At 36.4% G+C, this 26,775-nt stretch overlaps 1 protein-coding gene and 1 pseudogene across 1 annotated transcript in view; one reads left to right on the top strand and one right to left on the bottom strand.

Annotated features, from left to right (window-relative positions):
- The window catches only part of Ptpn4 (protein tyrosine phosphatase non-receptor type 4), a 154,064-nt gene that overhangs the window by 110,435 nt on the left and 16,854 nt on the right, over positions 1 to 26,775 (bottom strand). The window contains exon 2 of the mRNA XM_028771480.1: positions 15,028 to 15,182. Coding sequence (XP_028627313.1) covers positions 15,028 to 15,165 — 138 coding nt within the window. The 5' untranslated portion in view covers positions 15,166 to 15,182. The remainder of the gene's footprint in view (positions 1 to 15,027; positions 15,183 to 26,775) is intronic.
- LOC114624543 lies at positions 25,373 to 26,297 on the top strand (annotated as a pseudogene).

Here is a 26,775-nt window from a genome sequence, read left to right as displayed (position 1 = left end):
CCCACTGAGCCACCGTTCCTGTCCCCTCTCTATATCATTAAACCTGGTGCTCACCATTTAGGATAAAATGGATGAAGAGAAAGTTCCTAGGATCCTCCTGTTTCCATACCCCAGCATGAAGTTACAGATAGGTGTGCTAGCTTTTTATATGAGTACTGAGGATCTAATTTTAGGCCCTCATACTTGTATTCTTTATACCCAACTGAGCCATCTCCCCAGCCTAAATTTGTAAATATTAAGCAAAAATTGGTAACTATATCAACTACTTCAGATACCTAAACAGCAATATAAAACCAATATAAAACCCAATATTGAAGAAACTCGCTTCAACACACCGAGTATGTTCACTAGAAAAACACAGGAGTGGTATATTTTACCACTAAAATGTCCTCTTGCTGGCTATGGTAATCTGAAAAGACTCCAAATAAAGTCAGATCTTCAAGTTGAGAGGACTTTTTTTTTTTCATAATATAAAGTATAAAGGTAGAGCTAAATCAAGCAATGAGGAACAGTCAAGAACTAGGTTCCCTCCCTTCTGCCTCATCTGCATTAGAGTGCTGGCTGTATTTGTGGGCCTTCAGCAGCATTATCAGCAACTCCAAGATTCACACTCACACATACCTGATAATGTTCAAGAGAACAAACACACTTGTAAAGTTACCACACAAAAAGACTACATATCATGTCTTGGTGGTCAAAACTGTGTCAAGACTGACAATCAATGACAGGAAGAATGTGCCTCAAACAGTGCTCATTCCCTTTTAGTTACCAGCATTAAAACATAATTAAGTACTGCTGAAAGTTTCTCTACCCTTTCCCCATTCTGATTAAATTAATCCAGGGAAAAGACTAAGCATTACTTCTTAAAAGCTACTGAGGTGGGGCTGGAGAGATGGTTCAGGGGTTAAGAGAATTTGTTGCTATTGCAGAGGACTCAGGTTCCATTTCCAGCACCCACATAGTAGCTCACAACCATCTGTAATTCTAGTTCAAAGGGATTTGATGCTCTCCTCCCACCTTCCTGGACAGGAGGCACACAAGTGTCTACAGACATACATGCAGTCAGAACATGTATACACATAAAGTGAAATGAATTAATTTTAAAAGAAGCTACTAAGGAGGTTAGTCTAATACATTCTTCTCTTTTGAACAAGATAGAATATATTCATTTCTTGCTATACCTTCAGTTTAAATGCAAATAATAAACTGATTAAAACACATTAAAGTTTTTTTTGTGTGTGTGTTTGCTATGGCTGTGTTTATTTTTTTTTTAAATAATTTATTTTTTCTCAAATCGTAATTCATTCACACAGAAAGGCAGGATGTGGGGAAGGGAATGACACTGGAGCGTGGGTATTCGGGGGAATACAGATATCTTCAGAACCGGGTATCGGCTGGGTGAAGGTTCAGGGGACAAGTCACTATGACTCTGCCTATGACTCACTTGTCCTTATCTAAGTTGGTATTGTCTGTCAAGGCTACCTATTTACAAGGTCTATGACTACTCAGGCTTGTAAATTTCCACAAAAACTGCCTGTTTACATTAGCTTACAGCCATCTGTTTCAATGTTTTTAAAATGTGAAACAAAAGTTGCCATATGTCTCTGTGTGGTGAAATGGAGATGTTGATAATAAAAACAGAAAGTACTGGAAAGATGCCTAAATGCCTTTGTTGTTTTTGCAAAGGACCTGAGTTCAGTTTCTAAGACTCAAATGATGACTTACACCCATGCATAACTCCAGTTTTGAAGGATCAGAGCCCTTCCCCTCTTCTAGCCTCTATGGGCACCAGGTATGCACACTGTGTATGCACACATACATGTATGTATGCATGTGTGTATGTGTATGCACACATACATGCAACAAAACATATGCATAAAACAAAAAATAAATAAATCTAAAAAACAAAAAGTTCAATTAAGAGATATTATACTAATAGCAAGTATTTTGGTGACCTAAATTAGAGTATCAAAGATGACAAAGTCATATAGACCAATTCCAAAATAGTAGATTAGCAAAAAGGGAACTGACTGTAAGTGAGGAAAAAAATGAAACATCAAGAATGTCATGTTTGTATGTCTGGATTAGCAAATGGATTCCTAATGGTGCTATTTGTTGATTTAAAAGGAACAATATAGGAAACACTACAGACCAGAAGAGAAGTTCAGTTTCAAAAACAATGACCTTTGAAAAAAAGAGTAGGTAGGAGAAAGATTTTTAAAACACAAGTGAGAGACCAGTGAGATGATTCAGCAGTTAAGAGCACTCACTGGCTGCTCTTGCACAGGGCCTAGGTCCAGACCCCTACACCCACGTGATGGCTCACAACCACCTATAACTCCAGTTCCAGGGGATTTAATGCTCTCTTTCTGGTCCTCATAGGCACGACATGATCATGCTGCAAATAAATACATATAAGCAAAACATTCAAACATATTAAATAAACATTAAATAAATAGTCTTTGAAAGAAGAAACTAGACTCAGGGTGTTCAATGGATCTCTTTGTCCTTCTTCCTAATGTGGCCACACTAAAAAAGTGGGGCTCATTATTTTAAAAATGCAAATGAAAAAAGAAATAAACTGTCCGTCCCTTGTTTCATTAACGTTCAGTTATAAACACCACAATAAAACAGATTGGGTAAGTCTAAACCAAAAGACCTTTATTTTGACTAATGGCTCTGAAAGTACAAAGTCAAGGGACCACATATACCAACAGCCTTCTTGCTGAAGTGTACAGGTCATGAAGGCATCAAGAGCAAGTGACAGAAAACACGTGTGCTTATTTTATGGTTTTAAATATAAAATATTCTCCACAGGCTCATACGTGGAAGAGCTGATCCTCAGTTGGGGATGCTATTTGGGGAGACTGGAAACTAGAGGAGGTAGAATAAATAAGGTGACTAGGGGCTGCATATTGCCCTGGATCCTTCTTGTCTTTCTCCTTCTTGGTTTCCACAAAGAAAGCAGCTTTATTCTACTACAGATCCCATTATGACGTTCTGCCTAACACATCCAAGAGAACATGAAATCACAGTAAGTTGTTTCACTATTTCGGTGTAACAGCAACGAAAAGCTAACAGAAAAGTGGAAGTCAAGACATGAGATAGATACTGCGGCTGCCTAACCATAGGGTTCTAAAGCATCTGGGATTCATTTAGGAAGAACTGTGGGAAAATGATGGTAAGAGCTGCACAGGCCAAAGCATGATATAAGGTGGACTTAAAGGTGGGAGAAGGCTAACAGAAATATAGACAATGAAGGCCAGGTTCATGAGGTTTTGGATGAGAAAAAGAAACCATATGACTAGAGGACAATCCATGATATAGTGCGGCAAAAAACAAAACAAAACAAAAACAAACAAACAAAAAACAACCTAGCATCTTGTCTGTGCCCTGATACTCTGAAAGAAGCAGAATTTAAAGGTAATGTATTAATCTGATAGAAATCCAGCATTCAGGCTATGAATGGTCAGTGAACAGTACAGTCATTGCTAGCCTTTAAAAAAAAAAAAAAAACAAATAGGACAGAACAAAATAGGAAGATTGGGAAAAACACAAACGGCCAGAAATTTATGTAGGGTACTTAACCTTGCTGACAATAGGCTTCAGTTATTAAAGAAACTGGGAGTCATTAAAAAAGCCAAGTTTTTATATCAGGAAAATAGGAAAGATCCTTGATAATACCTTAGATATCAGTGAGACTACCATCCATGCCAGGGCCAAGAATTTAAAAGTAAAACTCACTGGAAGATTTTCCCTTGAGTATAGAGTGCAACCTGACACCTTACTTGCATAAGACCACCCACAGAAGCATTTTCTGTGAACCAGTAGTAGCAGGTACAGGAGTCTACTTCAACCATGGTCCAGCTACCACTCATGCTGGCAGCAAAACCTTGGCTTTGTCCACATAATGTTTTTGCAGACATGCAGATTAATGTTTTAGTGGGCATGCAGATTGTAAGAATTTCAAGGTCACACAGGTTTCTACCCACATTTCAAAGGAAAGCCTATAAGGCCAGGCGATGTGCAAAATGGTCATATTCCTTACAGGCTACCACTGAAAGAGTGATAACTAGAGCAGATAAAATTGCCCAGATGAAGCCGGGTGGTGGTGGCGCACGCCTTTAATCCCAGCACTTGGGAGGCAGAGGCAGACGGATTTCTGAGTTCAAGGCCAGCCTGGTCTACAGAGTGAGTTCCAGGACAACCCGGGCTATAAAGAGAAACCCTGTCTAGAAAAACAAAACAAAACAAAACAAACAAACAAAAAATTGCCCAGATGAGAATAAAAAGAAAACAGCTCAGGGAGAAACTTGCCATTCACTAACAATTCTCCGTAGGATGTTTTTAAAAGGCAGTTAATTAATATTTGATTAGTTGAGTCAGTGAATGATAAAAATAGTATACTTAACAATTCCAAAGTTTATGTGTGGTTTTAGTCTCTCTCTTAGTATTCCTAGCCCTTCAATTTCCTTTGTTTCATATAAGGACCAGTAAAAGAACAAGGCATTTGAAGAATCACTATAGCTCAAGGGATAATAAATACATCTATAGATACTTTATGGTAAACTGTATTTTTACAGGTAAAGTCTATTTCTATTAATGTACTGAGATTTGTTGCTAGAGTTTTAAGACAACAATAACTGCCTAACTAAACAAAGATCCTTGTTGGTAGGCTAAGAAGGAAGAGAGATGTTTGAGACCTGGCTGTAGGGAAGACTCAACAGCAGCTCTATAGTCTTAGGCAGAGAGCTGCACTCTTTGGAAAGCAGTTTCATGACCCTAAACTACATGAACTACTGCTTCAACAGTACCATAGCTATATTGCTTAGAACCTAGGACTTAATGAGTGTAATTAAAGGCTAATGTACTGAAAAGGTCCACAGCCAAGCTAGAACTCCTTACAGTAACTATAATCTGATCCATTATGCATATGCAGTTCACATATATGCATGTGTGTATCTTCACTGAAAACTAAAAGGATTCTGCATTAAAAAATGTAATCATCTAACCTGGATGGTGCCCAAGGTACCTATTTATATAAGGTGCTCTTCTGAAGACCAACAGGATATAGGGGATAGTTCCCTCCACATTTAGCCCAATGGCACATTATAATAGCTCTTAAAAGACCAAAATCCTTCAGCCATTATCAGAAGATAGATTTGGATCACCTTTCTGGATGAATAATACCTCCAGGAATAGATCCTCATAACAGACAATAGAAACTTCAAAAAGATAAACAGTGGTTTTGATAAGGTGTCAAAATATGAAATGGAAAGTGAATGAAGAAGGTGCCCAAGATTTACCTCTGGCCTTCATGTACATACAGACACACGCACACAGCACACACATGCAACACATGCACATATATGCCCTGTAGCAGTGTTTTTAACTTATTTTTTAAAATTCATTCATAAAACACAAGTGGAAATAAAGCATAAACTGAACCTTTTTTAAAAAAATAAGGCCAGTGAGATAGCCTAATGGGCAAAGGTGCTAAGGCCCATGTACTGTTTTGTTTGCTTGTTTGGGTAGCCAATATTATACTGGAACTGTTGTAGTCCTTGAACTGAAAATCCTTCTTCAGATTCCACATGATGGGATGATAGACATATATCACCACAAAAATATTAGTAATATTTTTCTAGAGCTGAGGACTAAACCTACCACCCCAAGTACTAACTCTACCACTGACCCATGTCCTTAGCCCCAAATTTTTATTATACTATGTTGCCTCCCTATACTATACTGCTTATTAAATAGCAACTGTTCAGAATTCAGTTTTAATTTTGATATTGGTATATATTTAAACTACTTGTATGATACCTAGATATCAGATAATCCAAGACCAGATCTAAGTACGTGTCCTAGAATTTTTGCAAAACTAGTAGACTTTTCACACAAAATATAATTAAGAATATAAGTTGTTTCATAATAACTACAAGTAATATCATACAGCCATGGTGGTGATGCTGGTTCTCCCAGCACTCAAGAGACAGAGACAGAGGCAAGACTATATCCTAGTTGTCTTTCTGTGGCCATGATAAAACACCCTGAACAGAGAGTACTTAAGGGAAAAGGGGCCTATTTTAGCTCAAATTTCCTGGCTACAGTCCATCGTTGTGAAGAAGTTAAGACAGCAGGAACTTAAAGCATCTAGTCATAGAATATCCACAGTAAAGACAATCTCAGATGATTCTAGATTATACTGAGTTGACAGTTAAAAGTAACCATTACAGAAAACCATAATTCAAGGCCAGTCTGGTATACAGTGAATTCCAGGTGAGTCAGGGCCACACAGCAAGACCCTGTCTCAAAAGAAAATGAAATAAAAGAATTATACAATAATAAAAGTAAGTGACATTGGAGCTAGAGAGTGATTCAGTAGTTAATAACAGTTGTTGCTCTTGCAGAGGATCTGGGCTCAGTTCTCAGCATTCACATGGTGGTTTAACCAACTCTAGTTACAGGGAATCCAATGACCACTTCTGAACTCCACAGGCAACAGGCATGCATTTGAAAAAATATACATACAGAGCAAAACACTCATACACATAAAATTAAATCTAAAATTCAAAAAAGATTTTTAAGTGGTATAAAATACATGATAGCATGGTGGTAGTTACTGTTCCGCAGCAGAATGCTTCGTTAGCATGAATGAGACCTACGGTTTGATTCCTAGCACTATAAAAGAAAAAAATATTGGCTGAGCCGGATATAGTAGAAGCAAGCAATTAAGTGTTGGGTATGATCGGAGAGAAAGAAGTGAGGAAGAAGGTAGTGTAGAGATGAGAGAAGAAGAAAAGCCTTGGGTGCTCTGAAGACTAGAAACTCAAAGGCACTTGCTGTTCTTGTTCCTTGGAAAATGGTGAGTTACAGTGTCCATCAATAGGTCCAGTAACAAACTCAAGTGCCAATTAGCCTGTGCTTTCTTCCTTTGAGAAAACTGACCACTGTGCAAGCGGTTGTTATTCTCAGAGTTGCATCCTAGCCCAAGAAGAGTAGTATCTTCAGAATGCAGAGTCACTACTGACTCGACATGTCCTGTTGTGCTTGCTTCTCATCACTGGCCTATCTGGTGGCAGTTCAACCATGAAACTGAACTATGTTGAATTATTGTTTTTTCTGTGCTGTGTTTAATTTTGGCCAGGAATTTACTTTCTTTGGAATCTTTGAGTTGGACAGATATTTAATCATCCTATCCTTTAAAAGAAGATGTCATTGCTGACACAGCAAAAGCAGGTGCCGCTATGATGAGCAGTTATGTGAGGGAGAGATGAGAAAGAACGAGAAGCTGAGCAGTTCATGCACTATGAAGAGAAGTGAAAATGGAGACACAGAGGTTGTGAGAAACAGCCTGATGTGAGTAGCCTGCACTGCCACCTGAGGCAGTGATGTCCTGGTCCATATGCTACTGAGGGCTATGTCTGGGTCTGTGGCCCTCCAGTAGCAGGGGTCTCTATTGATGTCAGTGGCTTATGTTACCACCAAAGGCTATGTGAAAGTCCCTGATCTGGGCTGCCACCTAGGGCCATGTTGATGTCTGAGGCCTGAGCAAAGCTGGCCCCACCCCTTACCAGCTGCAGCACTTGGAGAACCTGGCTGCACCTTCCCTGTGCAGCACTGCAGAGCTGACCCTGGTGGCATGGGTGTAAGTGAGCTGACCTAAGGGACAGACTGAACCAGCTACCACCCAGGATCAGATCCAGGACTTTGAGTTGTCCCATCTCAACCTCTACCCCATCTATGAACTGCTGGGGCTTGTGAAAGGGCCAGTCCTGCAGATCCAAAGCTGCAGGATCTCCATGACACAGGGCAGCAACAGGATATCCAAAAGGAGTCCCAGAGAAGATCCAATATTGACACTGTAGCAGAAGCAATTGCCTCAAACCAGACCAATGACTCATTGCAATGAACATTTACAAGTAAAGCTGTTTGGGCAAAAGGGTATACTATGTGACAAACAGTGACAGACCACAGCTTCTATGGTGAGATTTTTGGTTTGTTTTCTTTGGGGGGAGGGTTTGCAAGGGTGGAAGGTGGATATGGAGATGCATAGGATCAGGGTGCATGATGTGAAACTCACAAAACATCAGTAAAAAAAGTTAAAAAGAAAAATTACTGGATCCAAGATGTAAGCTAACATTGTGCTAAATTTAAGTAGTTACTCAATGTAAAATATCTACTTCCAGATCTCTTTCTACATGGGAACTAAACTACCCAAGAAGCAACCAAAACTATCAGCTTTGATGTTAAATCAAAAGGAAATGTTGACACAGAAAAAAAGTCCTAACACTATTACTAACTCTTCATATATAGCAGCTGTTGCTTTCCCTTGTGGAAACTAAACAAATTACTATCTTAAAAAATTAGGGAGCTAGAAAGATGGCTCTGCAGTTAAGAACACTGGCTGCTCTTCCAGAGGACCTACATTACCAGTAACTACATGGCAGCTCATAATAAAGTCCAAGGGGATGCAATGCTTTCTTCTAGGTTCCAAGGGCAGCAGGTATACATATTTTACCACTTCTCTGCGGGGGGGGGGGGGGGGCGCCCCCCCCTGCCTGCTAGGCAGAGTCAAGACAAGTAAGGGCCTGTTAGGAGATTTCTCAGCCTACAGAGGGATGAAATGGTAAGAGGAAGTACCTCTGAGGCTCAAGGCTCAAGGATAGGAACTGAAGAGTCTATTGACCTCAGTGGAAGGAACAGAAGGTTTTTGGAATGGAAACAAATGTCCTGTGTGCACTTTAACAAAACTGTTAGCTTGAGGCTTTACTTCTCACGGTACTATAGTATAAGAAGGCTATGAGAAATACACTTGCTGTTGGCTGGTATTCACCAGTGGCCCCCTCCCATACCTGTTCCTTGCCTCTTTTTTCTATCTTTCCTATAATCAGCCTCGCATCCCCCTAACCCCCGGCTCAGAGGACTGTTTCAACTTCATACCGGCCTGCCAGGTACAATACAAAAGCATACATATGGACAAAACCACTCATACACACAAAATAAAATAAAATTTTAAAAATTATATACAGACTTCAAAAGACTAATAAAAAACAAAGAAAAATATCAATAATATTTAAGAGGAAAGTATATTACCATAGCAAATTCCCAGTGAGGAGGAAAAAAGGCACCAGGTAAAAATTGTGTGTGTGGGGGGGGATGCATGTTGTGTGTGTGATGTATGTTAGAACAAAGACTTTAAATGTAATTTATGTACATACAATGCATATAAATATACAAAATTCCAGAAGTTTCAACATTGGAAGTAAGACATATCAAGGGTAGACAGTCTTCCCCACATGGGCAGTTTTCATTTATAGGGGGATTAACTAGAGAACAGGTGCTGGGTGGATTATATCTACTGGAAAGGAAAGCTAACTTTAGACTATAGGATCTTGGTCCTCTAAAGAATCAGTTTTCATTTACAGCTCTTGCTGCAACCAACACCAAGGCTGCTAGTCCAGAAAATACCTAGCAGCCAGAGGGCAGCTGAAGTGCTATATTGAGTTGCCTGGAGCAAAGAAAAACCTGCTAGGAAAGCTGCTAGGTTTGCCAAGAGAAGTTGGAAGAGCTGTTAACACTACATGCAGAGCTGCTAGTACCTAAGAGCTCAGAGGTGTGAACCCTAAGAAATGAGAGCCACTGGCACTCAAAGCTGAGAGAGCTATCCCCAGGCCCCAGTAACAGATTCTGTCTTAAGCAATGTGAACTGAGGAATGACCTCTAGCCTCCACATGCTCATACACACCCGCGCACACACACATACACTTGCACACACATGTATACTCACATAACTCATAGACACAAAGACTATAGAGTAACTTACAAGGTACTGCATGTCACAATCAAGTATTTCATACAAACTATGACTATGGTAGAGAAAAAGTATAAACATTGATGAAACATTTTAAGATGATGGCTATGCAACTGCAAACACAAAAATGTTGACTAATTCAGTATTATCAATTGATCAGGCAATGAAAAATGTTTTTCAAGCTAACCTAGTTCAACTAGGATTAAGTTATTATCTCAAATCTGGTAAATGACTACTTGGTAGAAATTTAAAATATCAAACTCATCAATGGCCCAGGTGCTTGGGTCTCATCTTTGGAAATCAAGTATCATTTTACATCTTTATCGAATCAGTGTACTTCAGACCATTTTGATTCTATAAGATGTGTGTAGGTAGGTATCAGTGAGACACGAGTCCTTCTAATTCACTCAATTATATTATTCAAATTAAGACTGGATCTCTGAAAACAATATATTAAATGTTTCAAGTAAAAAAAAAAGCCCATTATCATACAATGACATTATCTTATATTTTAAAGCAATCAAGACTTTCCTTTTTTAATTTTCATTGGTTAAATAGAGTAGCTGGTATTGAAATACTGTCCTGTTACAATCTCCTACAAAAGCTGGATAGGATATATGTGGTGTATATATACACATACATACATACATACATACATACATACATGTGTATTTAAACAGTCAATAGACAACCTATAATCCTTGAGATAAAATAACCAGATGAACCGAGTTCTACAGTGGCTTTGTTCTCATGGGCATTTCCTAAACACTGGTGTAAGAAAATACTGACTAAGAAGAAAGTAACCAGCAGTCTTGGCTAGAGTGATAAAATGAAAAGTATTAAGTGATAACTCTTAGTGCACATGTGTGTGTGTGTGTGTGCACGCACACATGCGTGTGCTCGAGGACATGTGGGGGATCTCAGAGGTCAGAAAAGGTATCATCCACGAAACTGGAGTCACAGACAGTTGTGATTCCATATGGGATGCTAGGAACTTAACTTGGGTCCTATGCAAAAGGAGTAAGTACTCTTAACTGTTGCGGTATCTCTCAAGCACCACATTAATTCCTTTTTAAAATACCCTTTACATGTAATGTAAAACATTTGTAGATTTAGTCAAGGACATAATTAACAAAACTAGAGTTTAAAACAAACAGGTCCTTGCTTTGTTACTCCTCAGACATAATTGACATTTATTTATTAGTATTTATTGCTATGTATTTATTACTGATTACATATTGTTATGTAAATATGTCTTATTATATATGTAGTTTTGTGAGCAAATGGGAGATCTGTGAGGTGAAATAGGCAGTGCTACAGGAGCAGACAGTAAGCATAACAAGTTTGTCGTAACAACCTCCTTTTAAGACAATTTCATCTTTAAGAAATAAATTAAGAAAAAATACAAATCAGATAAAAATAAAACATGAAAAAGAAATTTCAATTCACAAGCTTTGTTCTCTTTTCTTTAAATACTTGTTATAGTGGCTTGTGTCTATAATATGAACGTGCAGGAACCTGAGGTGGGGATTAAATGAATTTTGTGATCAGCCTGGGCATATTTTAAGTTCCAGGGTAACTTGAGCTAGTATGTGAAATTCTATCTCAAAATGCTAAAAAGATAAAAGTAAATATTGGAACCTGTGAAGCATCTCTGAATTTTATGTCAAGCAATGTATGTTGAATAAATTCTAACAAAGTTTAATCTTTCAGTTTTTCCAAATAAAACCACACATATCTATCAACACACATTTATACTTAAACATAAATAAAATATATATAACTCAAATCATACATATACAGATATACTTTATTAGCGTACAAAGATAAACAATTCATGTAACACAAAGAAGCAGGGGGCAGATCTGGAGAAAACGACAAGGTAAAATGGATGGAAGTCAGTAAGTGGTAAGACGGTTGGGGCAAGAAGAATGCCTCTAACAGTGGGCCATGGTGGAACACATTTTCCTAGTTGGTCCACAGCAGTATTTCTGAACCAACATGATCCTCCAGAATCCTGCAGCTTATTATCAAGAGAAGTCTACTGACCTTTCCTTGACTCTTGGGTATGATTTAGTGATAATCACAACAAGCACAACAGGGTGAAAGTAACCTTAAGTAACTCCTAAGGTTAGTTTGGAAAAGCAATATGGTTACAATATTCCCCCTCCCCCTCTCCTTCTCTCTGTCTCTCAGAATGTTCACCTCCTGAAACCAGATGCTGTGCTATGAAGTCCAGTGTAAACAGAGAGGTCACATACAGATGCCTCAGCAGCAGCTGAGTCTTCAGAATGCTCATGAGTGAATGAGCCTTCAAATGATTACAATCCAGCCTAAAAAGACTTCCAGCTGAGCTCTGATCTATAATGAAACAGGTATCAGCCACCTCTGGGAATCCTCAATAATAATAAATGGTAGTTGTATGCCACTAACAGTCACAGTAGTAAAAAGACAAGCCAGTTATTCTCAGCCCTTATTTGTCACACAATTTACTGTTAAACTGCTATACTAAAGTAAATTAGAAAATTAGAAAGAATATCTCAAGCTAAAGAAATTAACCTATATAGTATAGATGCACAGGTTTTGAAGTATTTAATGAAAGGATGACTGAAAAAAATAACAGAATTCAGTGTGACAGGGACAGAAAATTCTACAACTTGGAAATAAGCCAATTACAGGCTTAGCTCACTATGTTCAGAGCAGACAAATAACAAAAAACAAGATCCAGGAAAATTACACCTATACTTTTATTATTACCTTTATTATGTCAATTTCCCTCATGAAAAGATAAAGAATAACTTTCACAGGATGACTATCAGTTGGGAAAAAGCAGACTTTGGTGATAATAAATACTTCACTTGAGTTTCAGTCTTTTAGGAAGCTAGGGGTGGTAGTGTACAGCTATAATCTCAGCATTTTGAAGGCTGAAGAACTCAAGGTATACAATTAGACCCTGCACAGCACACAATATGAAAAGGAAAGACTAGTGGATTATGTCACAAGTCACTGCTTAGTCATCATCAAAGAAAACAAGTGTTCTCAGTGAACAGAGAGTGCTAGGTGGCACAATATGTATTTCTGAGACTCAAGGGGAATAAATAAATATGAAAAACTCAGGATCAGAACTGTCAAATCCCCAACTAGTTGTTTCTACCACACAAAAGTGGCAAAGTATATACCTGGGAAGCTATTCACCTAAGTTAAAATGTACACAACCTACACAAAAGAGCACAACTCTCTCTGTTTGGGTGTCTTGGATCCAAGTACCCAGAGGAAAAAGTATATTACCCATCAGCAGGCAATTTCTCATAAACACTATTCCATGGTATTTGAATTTTCTGATGACCTGAGGTAATACCAAAGAATGTTTTCTAGCATGAAAGTTCTTACCTTAATATCTCTATTGGAACTGGTGGGTAAGTATGTCTATACCCAAAATTAGTACAATGATACTACACTGAGAAACAGCATAACAGGATATTATGGTCAACAAATTATAACAATTTATTCATTTAAGAAAAATTCATGCAAGATGTTAAACACACAGCTAATTCTTTTATAATATTTTGAAACAAATACAGACTATAAATTAAAACAGAAACCAAAAAATGTATATTAACTGAAAATAAGATTAAATGTATACCTCCATAAGAATTTTAATGAGTCAATAACAAAAAGCCTCATTTTCTTTATCAATTATCTGATACATGGTTTATATTAATCAGAAATATTTATGAAGAATTCTTTCTACTTTTTACTCTGATTGGCAACCTACTCTTCATCTATTTAGTAGACAGAATACGAAAGAAATTTAAAGTGTAGCATTTTAGAAAACACACTGAGCTGTTAGCTAAGTAATGAAAATAAGATTTTCACTACTTTTGCGACTTTTTTTCATATATGAAATGAAATTTAGAATTTTTAAAGGTAAATCAGTGACCTTGCTACATACTAAGTAATATACAGAAAAATTTAAATTAAAAAAAAAAAATGTAAGCAGGACTGGCAAGATGGCAGAGTGGATAAAGGCATTTACCTCACAAGCCTAGCCATCTGGGTTTGGCCACCAAAACCCATGCAAAAGTAGCAGAAAGAGAAAACAAGCTCCACAAAGTTGTCCTCTGACCTCCACATTCACACTGTGGCATGTGTGCCTTCAAATTCCATGCACAGTATATGTGAACACAATAGGTAAAAATAAAGTCTAGAGAGACAGACACAAGGGATGCAACAGGAAACAGATGATATGTCATGGCAGAGACCTGGATATGAATATGCACTACATATTAATTAGTATCATACATATAATCTAAATTTGAGAGTATGACAATGATTTTGTATTAATGTAAAGACTCCCACAATGCTAAATACTTACTGGTGTGTCCACCACTTACTTTCAGAAAGTTCAGGGAAAAAAAAGAAGGTAAATGTACAAATGTTAACACCAGTTCAGACTGGACAAAGGGAGTTGTGTATTTAGAACACTATTCTTCCATTCCCTATAGATTTGACGTATAAAATAAAAAAGGTGTGTGTGTGTTCGTGCATATATTACTAAGACATGTATAAGAACTTAGTACATTGTAGAAATAATCCAAATACAAACCAAGAAAAAAATAAACTAACCAGAGATAGGAAAATGGATACATCATGGTATGTTCATACAAAAGAACAGCATCCAGCAATGAAAATGAATGAACTAAGATACCACAGAGCTGAAACGCAAATGACAATGAACAACTGAAACTGGACACTAATAACAAGAACAAATACTTGTTGAATAAATCTTTTTAGACAATACTTATTACTTATATTTGTCTAACAAAAGTTATATTCAGATAGGACAAATATGGCTTTCCTAAAAACACATAAGGTATTTAAAAGAAGAAATTCTTTTCAGGCACCTTCATACATCTTATAAAATTATCCACAGACCACTGATCTGTTCAGAACTAGGATGTTCTGCTCTTTGTGAACAGTCACTGGACAACACTTGTTGAAAGACTCAATTTGAATGAACAGGAATATTTGCATCAAAAAGACTTCCTTAACTAAGACTGTTCAAATTATACTATAACTTAATGGTGTTAGCTTTAAAATAAATCTAATATTCAGATTAATATCCAGAGATGATGAAGATGGTAATGATGACGATGACAAAGATGATATTACAAATGCTAAGGAGAGAAAAAAAAAAACAAGATACTCACATTAACTCTAAAAGCCTGTACAGTGTTATCCAGAAGAAGAATGTTGCAAACCACCTCTGTATGCTGTCTGTCTCGGGCCAACTCTGATGCTCGGACATTGTAGGTTCTGCCAGCAGGCAATCGGAAGCGTGCGGTCATTACTGTCCACACAAAACCTAGGTTTAAAAAACAGAAATAACTAAATAAAAGGGACAATGGAAGAAATGTAGCTTTAAAAAATGAAGTTAATACACATTTCAGATTAAAATATTGACAAAAATTACATATTTGGAAATATCAAGGTTAAGAAATTGGATATAAAATAGATATATATTTAGATTATCTAAGTTAAAATTACTAGAAACTCTAAAAAATTTATTTTCAACTGTTTTACTAAGAAGACTTAATAGGTAAAATTTTGAGGAAGTCACATTCCAATGCAAATTCTATCCATGTAAAGAGTGGAAGGAGTATGACAGCTCAGCAAGTTGGACATTACTCAATGATGTATTTTCTAAAAATATTGAGAAATGACAACAGGGGAGAGGACTGTTTCAATTCAATCACTCTGATTTTTTTTTCTTATTATTTAAAAAAAACTATAGAATAATAACAATGTGAACACAATTCTATTTCAGTTTCAACCAACTATTCCATTTTTTTTAATGGGGGAGTGGAGGTGGCAAGGCCTTATTATGAACCCAGGTTGGCCTGGAACTCCTGCCTCAGTCTCCCAAACTGGTGGGATTACAGATATGTGTAATGTGCCTAGCTGTCTGCCATGTTAAATTTTTAAATAAGTTGAGGAAAAGACTAGATCATCTATCTACTGCCTATAATGGCTATTAGAAAATAAAATTGTTCCGGGCGGTGGTGGCGCACGCCTTTAATCCCAGCACCTGGGAGGCAGAAGCAGGCGGATTTCTGAGTTCGAGGCCAGCCTGGTCTACAGAGTGAGTTCCAGGAAGCCAGAGCTACACAGAAAAATCCTGTCTCAAAAAAAAGAAAAAAAAGAAAAAGAAAATTAAATTGTACTTCCAATGTTCTGAATGAAAATTATTCAGAACACAGAATTCTATACTCAGAAAACTAACAATCATATTAGAGAAAAAAAACATTTCAGGCATTCCATACAACTTCTACCTTAAAGACAATGTAACAAAGGAAATTAAACAAGGAGAAACACAAGCATTTGGGGTGTTGTTGTTGTTATTTATGTTTTTTTTTTTTAAAAAAACAGTTATTCTCTGTGCAGCCCTGGTTGTTCTGTAACTCACTTGTTAGACCAAGCTGGCTTCACACTCAGAGATCCATCTGGCTCTGCCTCTCAAGTACTGGGATTAAAGCACTTGAACCATAAACAGTAAGTAGTAAGCTACATAAATAATGAGTAAACAAATACTAATAGAAATACTAATACAAACAGGCTTTCAAGTCAGTAGTATTCAGTAACTGGAGTTACCATCTCATAGATAAAAGATGAAAGGAAATGTTAACATTACATTTAATATAAAGCTAATATACAAGAAAAGTGTTTTAATATGCTGACAAGGAGGGATTAACCAGGTAAGATTCTTCAGTTAAAAGACAGCTGCTGGTCTAATAGGAAAAAAACAATAAAAAACTACCTCAAAGAAACTCAACACATTATAATATAGTAGATAGTATAACAATGAGAAAAGATACATCACAGAATCAATCAACAAAAGGAGAAGTAGCTACATTAATACTACATACATACTACTAGACTTTGGCCTCAGAGAAAATTAGCAAGGAGAAGAATCACACAGTAATAAAACAATACACAAACAAGACAATAATCCACAGGCACAAAAAGTATTATTCAAAATTAGAAAACTGGAATAAAAAATAGACAAATCCACAATGAAAAGCTCAATTCTCATTTCTCAATAGCTGGTATAATTAAATAAAGAAATTAGTAAGAATACAGGACAATATAATAATAACATTAACTACCAGGATCCAATAAGCACTTATAAAATAACTTATCACCAATAATAGAACATATACAACTTCCAAATGTTCCTTGAAAAATTACCATGAAAGACCATATCTTGGGACACAAAACAAAACTAAATATCCTTAAGGAAATGAAATTCTACAAAGTATGGTCCCTAAGAACATAAGAATTAAACTAGAAATTAACAATAGAAAAAACTCCAAACTCAAGAAAGTAAATAGAATACTTTCAAATGTACACATGAGACAAAGAAGAAATCTTAAGAGAAACCTAAAAAATGCATAGAACTAAGTAAAGCTAAATATACAATTTAGCAAAGTTTGTGGGTCACAGATATACCATGCATTAATTAAAGAAATTTGTAGGGCTGTGTGTATATATATATATATATATATATATATATATATATATATATATATATATATGAAAACAGGACATGCCTCAAAGCAATAATTTAATCTAGTCTTAAAAACTCAGAGAAAAGCCTAATAAAACAACTGTAAACAATAGGAGGGAAATAAAAGATAACAATTAAAGACTCCTATACAACCCTCCAGAAGAAAAAGAAAATCAACTGGGATGCAAAGCTGATCCTCTTAAACGATCAAAGAACCAAGATTAACAAAAGAAAAAAAGTATTAACATAGGCTGCAAAGATTGCTCAGTGGCTGCTCTTCCAGAGGTCCAGAGTTCAATTCCCCGCAACCACGTGGTGGTTCACAACCATCTAAAGTGAGATCCAATGACTTCTTCTGGTGTGTCTAGAGAGTGACAGTGTACTCACATATATGAAATAAATAATAAATCTTTTTTTTTAAGTATTAATGTTAGGAATGAAACAGAGGCTACCATGTGAACCTTGTCAACATCAAAATGATACTGAAAACAATTTGCACTTGAATGCAATAATTTGACACCTAAAGTGGTCCAATTCCATAAAAGGCACAAAATATCAGAATTTAATTAATATACAGAACAATTTAAATAGTCCTGTAGCTACTTTTAAATTTTGAATAAAAAAACCTTAAAACCCTATGGCACTTTCAAACCCAGATGGTTTGCTATTTAAGGGATGATTACCACTGTCTCTACAATCTCACAGGAAGCACACAAGGCAGCACTTCTCATTTTCATTTCATTCTACTGAAACACCCAAGGCATAAAGAAGAAGTCATCATTGTGTGAAAGAACTGTATAAGAAGGGTTTTATTTATTAAGTGTGGCAAAGCTTACAGTTACTCAATTGATCAATGTCATCTACCACATTAAATGAGTAAGGGAAAAGAATCCGAATTTTAGCTATTCAAATCATATAGTCTGAAGATTGTTAAAAGTATGTTTAAAATATAATTTTGAAAGCTCTGAGAACACCTGGGAATGCTGATTTATTGTTCTGGGATATCAAAAAGTAGTAATATGCCAGGAATCTGAAAACACTGAAAAATACGGGAATTTTTTTCCAACTGTATGCTATAATTCTAAGTATCATCACTGTTGATAAATATACTTTATTTTCTTTTTCTTTTTTGAGACAGGCTTCAACTGTTTTGAGTTCTTGGCTGGCCTATGTAGGTGAAGGTCTGTCTGCCTCTGAGGATAGAGCGCTAGAATTAAAGGTGTGTTCTAACACACTGGCTTTTTGAACATATATACACATACACTTTAATGAACCATTCTTTTGGTGTCACACCTACGCGTACTACTTCACCAAACTTAGATACTTAAGATTTTCTCACATTTTCTTCTAAAAAATTCAGAAAAATTAGAAAAATGTTTTAGACCCAACCCAGTATTCTAGTTTTCAAAATAAAGGCATATATTTTTAATTACTAGGAAAGTAATTAGGTTCTATGCTCAAGTCTGGTTCATGGAGTTCTTAACTCTCTATCATGGTTGAAGTGCCCCCCCCCTTAGTACCCTTTTAATTTGGGGAAGGGGTGTGTGCATGCCATGGCACACATATGGAAGTCAGAGAACAACTTGCCACAGTAGATGCTCTCCTTCCACTATGTAGATTCTGGTTAGTCATCAAGGTTGTTACTATCTCACTACCCTGACAATACCATTTTTTTGTTGTGGTTTCTTTATTCAAAAGCACTCAATGAATCATATTTAAATGTAAAATCTAAAGTGAAAAACTCACACAAACACATATAATTTAAAAAGAAATCTTCAAAAATATTTACATTGTATTAGGTACAAATAATATACATAAGACTTAAAAGGATACAAAGAGATATGTGCAGGCTTTATGCAAATACTTATCATCTATGTAAAAAACTTGAAACACTCACAAACTTTGGTGTCCTCTGGGGTCCTGGAATCAATCACCCAGAGATAGCAAGAGACTACCACATATACAATTAAATATCCTAGTATAAATAAGAGGCAAATGTTAAGGTTAACAACTGTATACTCTTGGGATACAAGAGAACAAAGGCTTTTAAAATAATCTGGAGGAAAAGAGTGATCATGCCTTTCCTTTTAAAACTTTACCTCTTTCTCACAAGAATATTATGTTGAATCTTAATTTTTCTTTCTCTATTTTTTCTTCTACTGTGTACCTTAAAAATTTTTGATTTATATTACTTTCCTAGTGATTAAAAAGTATATGCCTTTATTTTGAAAACTAGAATACTAGATTGGGTCTAAAGCATTTTTCTAAATGGTACTTCTTTTGACTAGCAAATGATCAATTACTTTAAAAACACAAAACAACTACTGGTTGAATTTCATGAAAAGACAGGAATGGAGAACCAGCACTTGAGCTAACCTTAAGTTACCTCTGGTCTCTCTTCCTTTTCTTGCTTCCTGGTCAATATTTCAGGGTTATAAATCCCCAATACATTCTTTCAATCTCTTGGAAGAAAGTTTCCAGGGCAATAGAATTGTTTGGATTAGAAACACTGTTTAAAATGGAGAGAATCTGCAGAAGCCAATGATTTCAACTTCACTAGTGAGAGTCCACTGACTTAAAAGTCAAATGTTCTTCCTGTCTTATGTGTAACTTTCAAATTATTAACTTTATTCTGTTTTAAATGACCATCTCTAAAAAGTATTGTCATCATTTATCTCATTTATAAGGATTCTTAACTAAGTTTATCATTATATAAAGGAATGCTAATTTGTCTGTTAACCTTGGATTTACTAGATAATTTGTCAATAAAATATGTCCAAAAACTGAAAAAACAAATATCATTTAAATACCCATTTCCTCATTTTACTAGTTTTCTGTGTTTCACCTGAGAAAGCTAAAACAAAAATACTAACAAATTGGAATTGGTACTTTGAACTTTGTATAGACCAGTAAAGGACTATTAAATGACTCTAGACTGTAGTTATACAAAGCTAGAAAGTAACAACAGTCAAATGCTCCTGACAACCAAATATACCACAGCAACACATTACATGGAGTTATAATTTAAAATCTCTTGCGTTTTACATTTTATTCCTGGATTAATAAGAACCCCAGGAAGAGCCATGCAAACAATGCATCTGGCAAAGCACTGACAACTCTTCTCCATCCACAAAATTAAATCATAACTTATATTACTTACAACTTATATTACTGTCACCATAGTCAAAGCTGCAGAAATGGAGTATCACTGAAAATTAATAACATTTCTATAAATAAAGCAACAAAAGAAAACAAATGATTAACTTAGAAACAAGTTCCTTGGTCTGAAGATGCCAAGAATAATTTTTTTCATGTTAATAGCTCATAAATGCAATATAATAAACATATCCTAGTTACAGTACTTACTGGTTAGTCTACATATAATATTCATTCAATTAAAAAAGCACTGAGTTAAGGTGCAACATAAGTATAAACTAGAACATGAAAAAAACTCAGCAACAAGGAGCTGGAGAGATGGCTCAGTGGTTAAGAGCACTGACTGTTCTTCCAGAGGTCCTGAATTCAATTCCCACCAACTACATGGTGGCTCACAACCATCTGGTAAGGGATCTGATGTACTCTTCTGGTGTGTCTGAAGACAGCAACAGTGTACACATATACATAAAATAAATAAATCTTTAAAGAAAAAAAACCTCAGCAACCACTTGAAAGTAATAAAGCTACTTTTTGTTGAATTGTAATTTTTATAATTTCCAACTTTTAAATAGAAAAAGTAGACATCTGAAAGGCAACTGTAAAATTTGGTACAGCCAACTTTATATAAAAAGAATAAATAAAAAATGAAGAAGCATTTCTAAAAGGTAAAGGGAGACTGCTGGAAACCCACTCCTCCATAAAGGTAAAAGAGCACTGGTAAAGTGTCAGAATCAACATTGTCAAAAGTCTGGAAATTAACAAAAAGGTTGTTTACTACACCCTGAAGAGCTTTATTTTAAAAACAAACAGCTGAACCTCACTAAGAATGAGCTTTGAGAGTTATAATGGGATTTCTACCCAATTCCCTTGTCCCAATAATGTAGGCCCTTTGAAAAACCAAAATGCAACTCTGGCCAGGAAGCAAATAGGCTGACTACAGATCTTCACTTCTCCCTTAGCCCTCCAAATCCAAATTCCCCAGTCTCATTCCTAGCTCTGCAGCAGAACTAAAAGGCAAAGAGAGAAAATCTGAGTTAACAAAATTAGAAGTCAAAGGGGGATATAACAACAGAAACCAAAGAAATCCTGAGAATCATAAAGGCAAGCATTAAACTTTTACTCTACCAAATTGGAAAATCCAAAAGAAATGGGTCATTTTCCCAACATATATCACATATATATATACATACATACATACATACATACATACATACATACATAGGAGCTGGAGGGGTGGCTAGATGGTTAAGAACACTCTGCTCTTGCAGGGAACCCAGGTTCAATTCCCAGCATCCACATGTGACTCACAACCATCTGTAACTCTGGTTCCAAGGGAGCCTATGCCCTCTTCTGACATCTGAGGGCACCAGGCATGAAAGTAATATACAGACGTACACACAAGAAACACATCCATACACATAATTTTAATTTTATAAAATAAATCTTTTTAAAAGAAAGGCAGGTGGTGAAAAATCAAGGTCATATAAACAATAAATCAAGGTCATACAAACAATTTAAGCAGACCTATAACCTCTAGTAAAATAGAAAGTTCTTACCAGTCTTACAAACAAACAAACAAACAAACAAACAAACAAAAAGAAACCCAGGGCCAGATGGTTTTAGCACAGAATTCTACCAGACTTTCAAAGAAGTGTTAACGTTAATAAAGTCAATATTTCTCAAATTATTCCACAAAATAGAAACATAAGGAATATTGCCAGATTCATTTTTCCTTGGCCACAGTTAATCTGATGCCCAAATCATACACAAACCCCAAAAAGAGAATTACAGATTAATTTCCCTTATGAACAAAGATGCAAAAATACTCAAAAATACTTGCAACCAGATCCTAGAACACATCAAAAAGATCACCCAGCATGGTCATGTAGATGTCATCCCAGAGATGCAGGATTGTTCAACATACAAAAATCATTAAGTGTAATTCACCCATAGAAATAGACTGAAAGACAAAATCAACATGATCATCTAATTAGGGGTAGAAAAGAACTTTGACAAAGCTAACATTCCTTCATGATAAAAGTCCTTAAGAGATTAGGGATACAAGGAACATACCTCAACATAATAAAGGCAATTTACAGCAAGCCCAAGCATCAACTTATATGGAGAAAAACTCAAAGAAATTACATTAAACTAAGGAAGAAGACAAGATTATCCATTCTCCATACCTATTCGATATAGTACTTTCTGAAGGCTTAGCTAGAGCAATTAAGACAACTGAAGGAGATCAAGGGAATACTACCTAGAAAGGAAGAAATCAAGTATCTTTATTTGCAGCTAATGTAATAGTATACATACGTGACTCTAAAAATTCAACCACAAAAATAAAAACTTTTAGCAAAGTAGCTGGATACAATATTTACTCACAAAAATCAGTAGTCCTCCTACATACAAATGACAAACAGTCTAACAAAGAAATAAGGGAAACAAAACCTTTCTCAATTGCCTCAAATAATGTAAAAATATCTTGGGGGTAATTCTAACCAAGCAAGTGAAAGACTAGTATAATAAAAACTTCAAGATATGAAGGAAAAAACTGAAGCTGTCAGAAGACGGAGAGATCTCCCAAGTTCATCGATGAGTAGTATTAACATAGTAAAAAGTGACCATCCTACCAAAAGCAATCTTCAGATTCAGTGCAATTCCCATCCATCAATATTACAACACAACTCTTCATAAATCTTGAAAGGACAGTTTCCAGATTCATATAGAAACACAACCCAGGACAGCTTAAACAACCCTGAATAATAAAAGAACTGTAAGAGATATTACTATCCCTGATTTCAAATTGTACTACAGATCTATAGTAATAAAAACGACATGGTATTGGCACAAAACAGACATGTTGTTGATTAATGGAATTAAACTGAAGACCAGGAATTAATAAATCCACAAGTCTACCGACACCTGATTTTTTATTAAGAAGCCAGAAACAGAGAGTGACACACACACACAAACACACACACACACACAGAGAGAGAGAGAGAGAGAGAGAGAGAGAGAGAGAGAGAGAGAGAGAGAGAATTTTCAACAAATAGTGTTGGTTAAATTGGATGGCTACATGTAGAATAAATAATGCAAATAGATCCATACTTACCACCCTCTACAAAACTCAGCTCCAAATGGATCAAAGACCTCAACATAAAACCAGATATACTGAACCAACCTGATAGAAGAGTATCCTTGAACTCATTAGCACAGGAAGACTTTTGAACAGAACATCATTAACACAAGCACTAAGGATCAAAAATTATTACACAGGACCTCATGAAACTGAAAAGCTTCTGCATAGTAAACAAAGTACATCATTTGGACAAAGTAGTAGCCTACAGAACGAAAAACCACACATCTGATAATGGGCTAACATGCAATATATATAAAGAACTCAAAAAACTAGATCAAGAAAAAATCCAATTTAAAAATGGAGTACAAATCTAAACAGTGAATTCTCAAAAGAGAAAACTCAAGTGGTGGAGAAACAGAAATGTTCAGCATCCTTAGCCATCAGGGAAGTACATATCAAAACTACTTTGAGATTTCATCTTACATTTGTCAGAATGGCTAAGGTCAACAAAACAAATGACAATTCATGCTGGCAAGGATGTGGAGTAAAGGGAACACTTATCCATTGCTGGTGGGAGCACAAACTTGTACAGCCACTATGGAAATCAGTGAAGCTTTCCTCAGGAAGATGGTAATCAATCTACCCCAAGATCCAGCTACACCACTCTTGGGAATATACCCAAACAATGCTTTATCCTATCACAGAGACTTCTGCTCAACCATGCTTATTGATGCTCTAATTCATAATAGCTAAACAACCTAGATGTCCCTCAACAGAAGAATGGATTTAAAAAATGTGGTACATTTACACAATGGAATATTACTCAGACTTAAAAAAAAAAAACATGAAATTTGCAGGTAAATAGATGGAACTAGAAAACATCATCCTGAGTGAGGTATCCCAAACACAAAAAGATAAATATGATATGTATTTGCTTATATGTGGGTATCAGGTGTTAAGTCAATGATAACTAAGCTACAATCCATAGAACTACAGAGGTTATGTATAGAGTAATGAACTAGGGAATGCACATAGGAAAGAAAAATAGAATAGACAGTTATGGATGTGGGTGTGGGAATGGGAGATCAAGTGGGGACAAAGGAAAAGAAGAGGGAGCCAAGGGAGGGAGCACAGGGAGAGACAGTTAAAATTAAGGGCCAAAGGGATCAAACCCCATAGGTTAAGAATCACTGACCTAGATGAAGTAACTAGTACAAACAAAACCAGAAAGAGGTAGCTAAATGGTGATGGCAGTGCACCTCTTTAATCTCAGCACTAGGCAGGCAGAGGCAAAGGCAGAAGCAGGTAATTTCTGTGAGTTTGAGGCCAGCCTAGTCTATAGGTTTAATTCCAGGAGAACCAGGGCTACACTATACAGAAAAACCTTGTCTCAAAAACCCAAACCAAACAAACAAACACCCCACAAAACAAAAACAAAACTGTACTATCAGCTTTCATCAGTTATGATCTAATCTTTTATTCTAAATAAACATTTGGTTGAGTTCCATTCTTTAAAAAAAAATTCCAAATAATACAAATTTTAAAAGGAAATAGCAAGCTAGCAAAATTTCAAAAGGAAAATAAAAATACAAAGCCACCCAATTATTCTAAATTTGCTCATGCCAATAGAATAGTAGTAGTAGCAGTAGGAGTAGTAGCAGTAGTAGTAATGAGGGGGCCTCACCAGGCATCCTCCTTGGAATGACACAAGTCTTAGACTGTGTGTAGCAATCCCTGATGCGCCACCATTATGCCCAGGGAAGATACAGCAACCTCGAAGTCCAACTACTTCCTTAAGATCATCCAACTTTTGGATGATTAGCCAAAATGCTTCATTGTGGGAGCATACAATGTGGGCTCCAATCAGATGCAGCAGATCCACAGAGAAGGCTGAGGTGTTAAAGGGCAAGAACACCATGATGTGCTAGGCCATGAAGGGGCATCTAGCAAATAACCAAACTCTGGAGAAACTACAGCCTCCTACCCGGGGTAATGTGGACTTTGAGGATCTCATCAAGATTAGGGACATGCTGCTAGACAATAAGGTGCCAGCTGCTGGTGTCATCACCCCATGTGAGGTAACTATGCCAGCCCAGAACACTGGTTTGGGGTATGATAACCTCTTTCTTCCAGGCTTTAGGCACCACCACTAAAATCTCCAGAGGTACCACTGATATTCTGAGTGATGTACAGCTAATAAAAACTGAGGACAAAGTAGGAGCCAGTGAAGTCACACTGTGAACATGACTGAGCATCTCCCCCTTCTCCTCTGGGCTGATCATCCAACAGATGTTTGACAATGGCAGCCTTTACAACCCTAGAAGCACTTGGCATCACAGAGCAGACTCTGTATTCTTACATTCTAAAAGGTGTCCAAATGTTGCCAGTGTTTGTCTGTAGACCGGCTACCTGACTTTGGTCTTAGTGCCATACTCTATTGTCAATGGATACAAGTAGGCCCTGGCTTTGTGGAGAATGAGTACATCTTCCCACTTATTGAAAGGTCAAGGCCTTCTTGGTCAATCCATTTGCATTTGTAGCCGCTGTCCTTATGGTTGCCACCACCACTGCTGCCACCACTGCTGCTGCTGCTGCTGCTGGCTGCTCTAACCAAGGCTGAAACCAAGGAGAGTCAGAAATCAGGGGAGGATATGGGATTTGGTCTCTTTGACTAATTCCCTCAAAGCAACCAACTCAGCCAGCTTCATTTGAAAAATACAGAAAAAAAAGTTTAGTTCTCTTCTAAAAGGGAGGGAGGGGAAAGGACTGAAAACCAAAGCAAGACAAACTGAAAAACCAAAAAATCCCAAACTTAATGCTGCTTAATATTAATACTAATTCCTAATACAAGCTTATGCAGGCCAAAGAATAGAAATTTCCACAATTGATTAAATACTGTACTGTCCCTAGGGGGCAGCATGCTACTTTTAAAACTTCAGTACCTAAATTATGAACTTGGCATGACAGTCCAAGCCTATAATCCCCATACATGGGAAGTAGAGGCAGGAGAATCAGAAATGTTAGGTTATATTAGACTACAAAACCAGCTGAAAGCCAACCTAAGCTCCATGATAGAATGTCTCAAATAGATAAACATTTAAATTAATATCCAGTGCTAGTCTTTAATATAAGCTGTCTCTTCTATGTATATCT

Source organism: Grammomys surdaster, unplaced genomic scaffold, assembly GCF_004785775.1.
Source record: "Grammomys surdaster isolate TR1022 unplaced genomic scaffold, NIH_TR_1.0 208, whole genome shotgun sequence".
NCBI classification, from domain to species: Eukaryota; Metazoa; Chordata; class Mammalia; order Rodentia; family Muridae; genus Grammomys; species Grammomys surdaster.
Note: the sequence above shows the minus strand (reverse complement) of the source record. Positions and strands in the feature narration are given on the sequence as shown.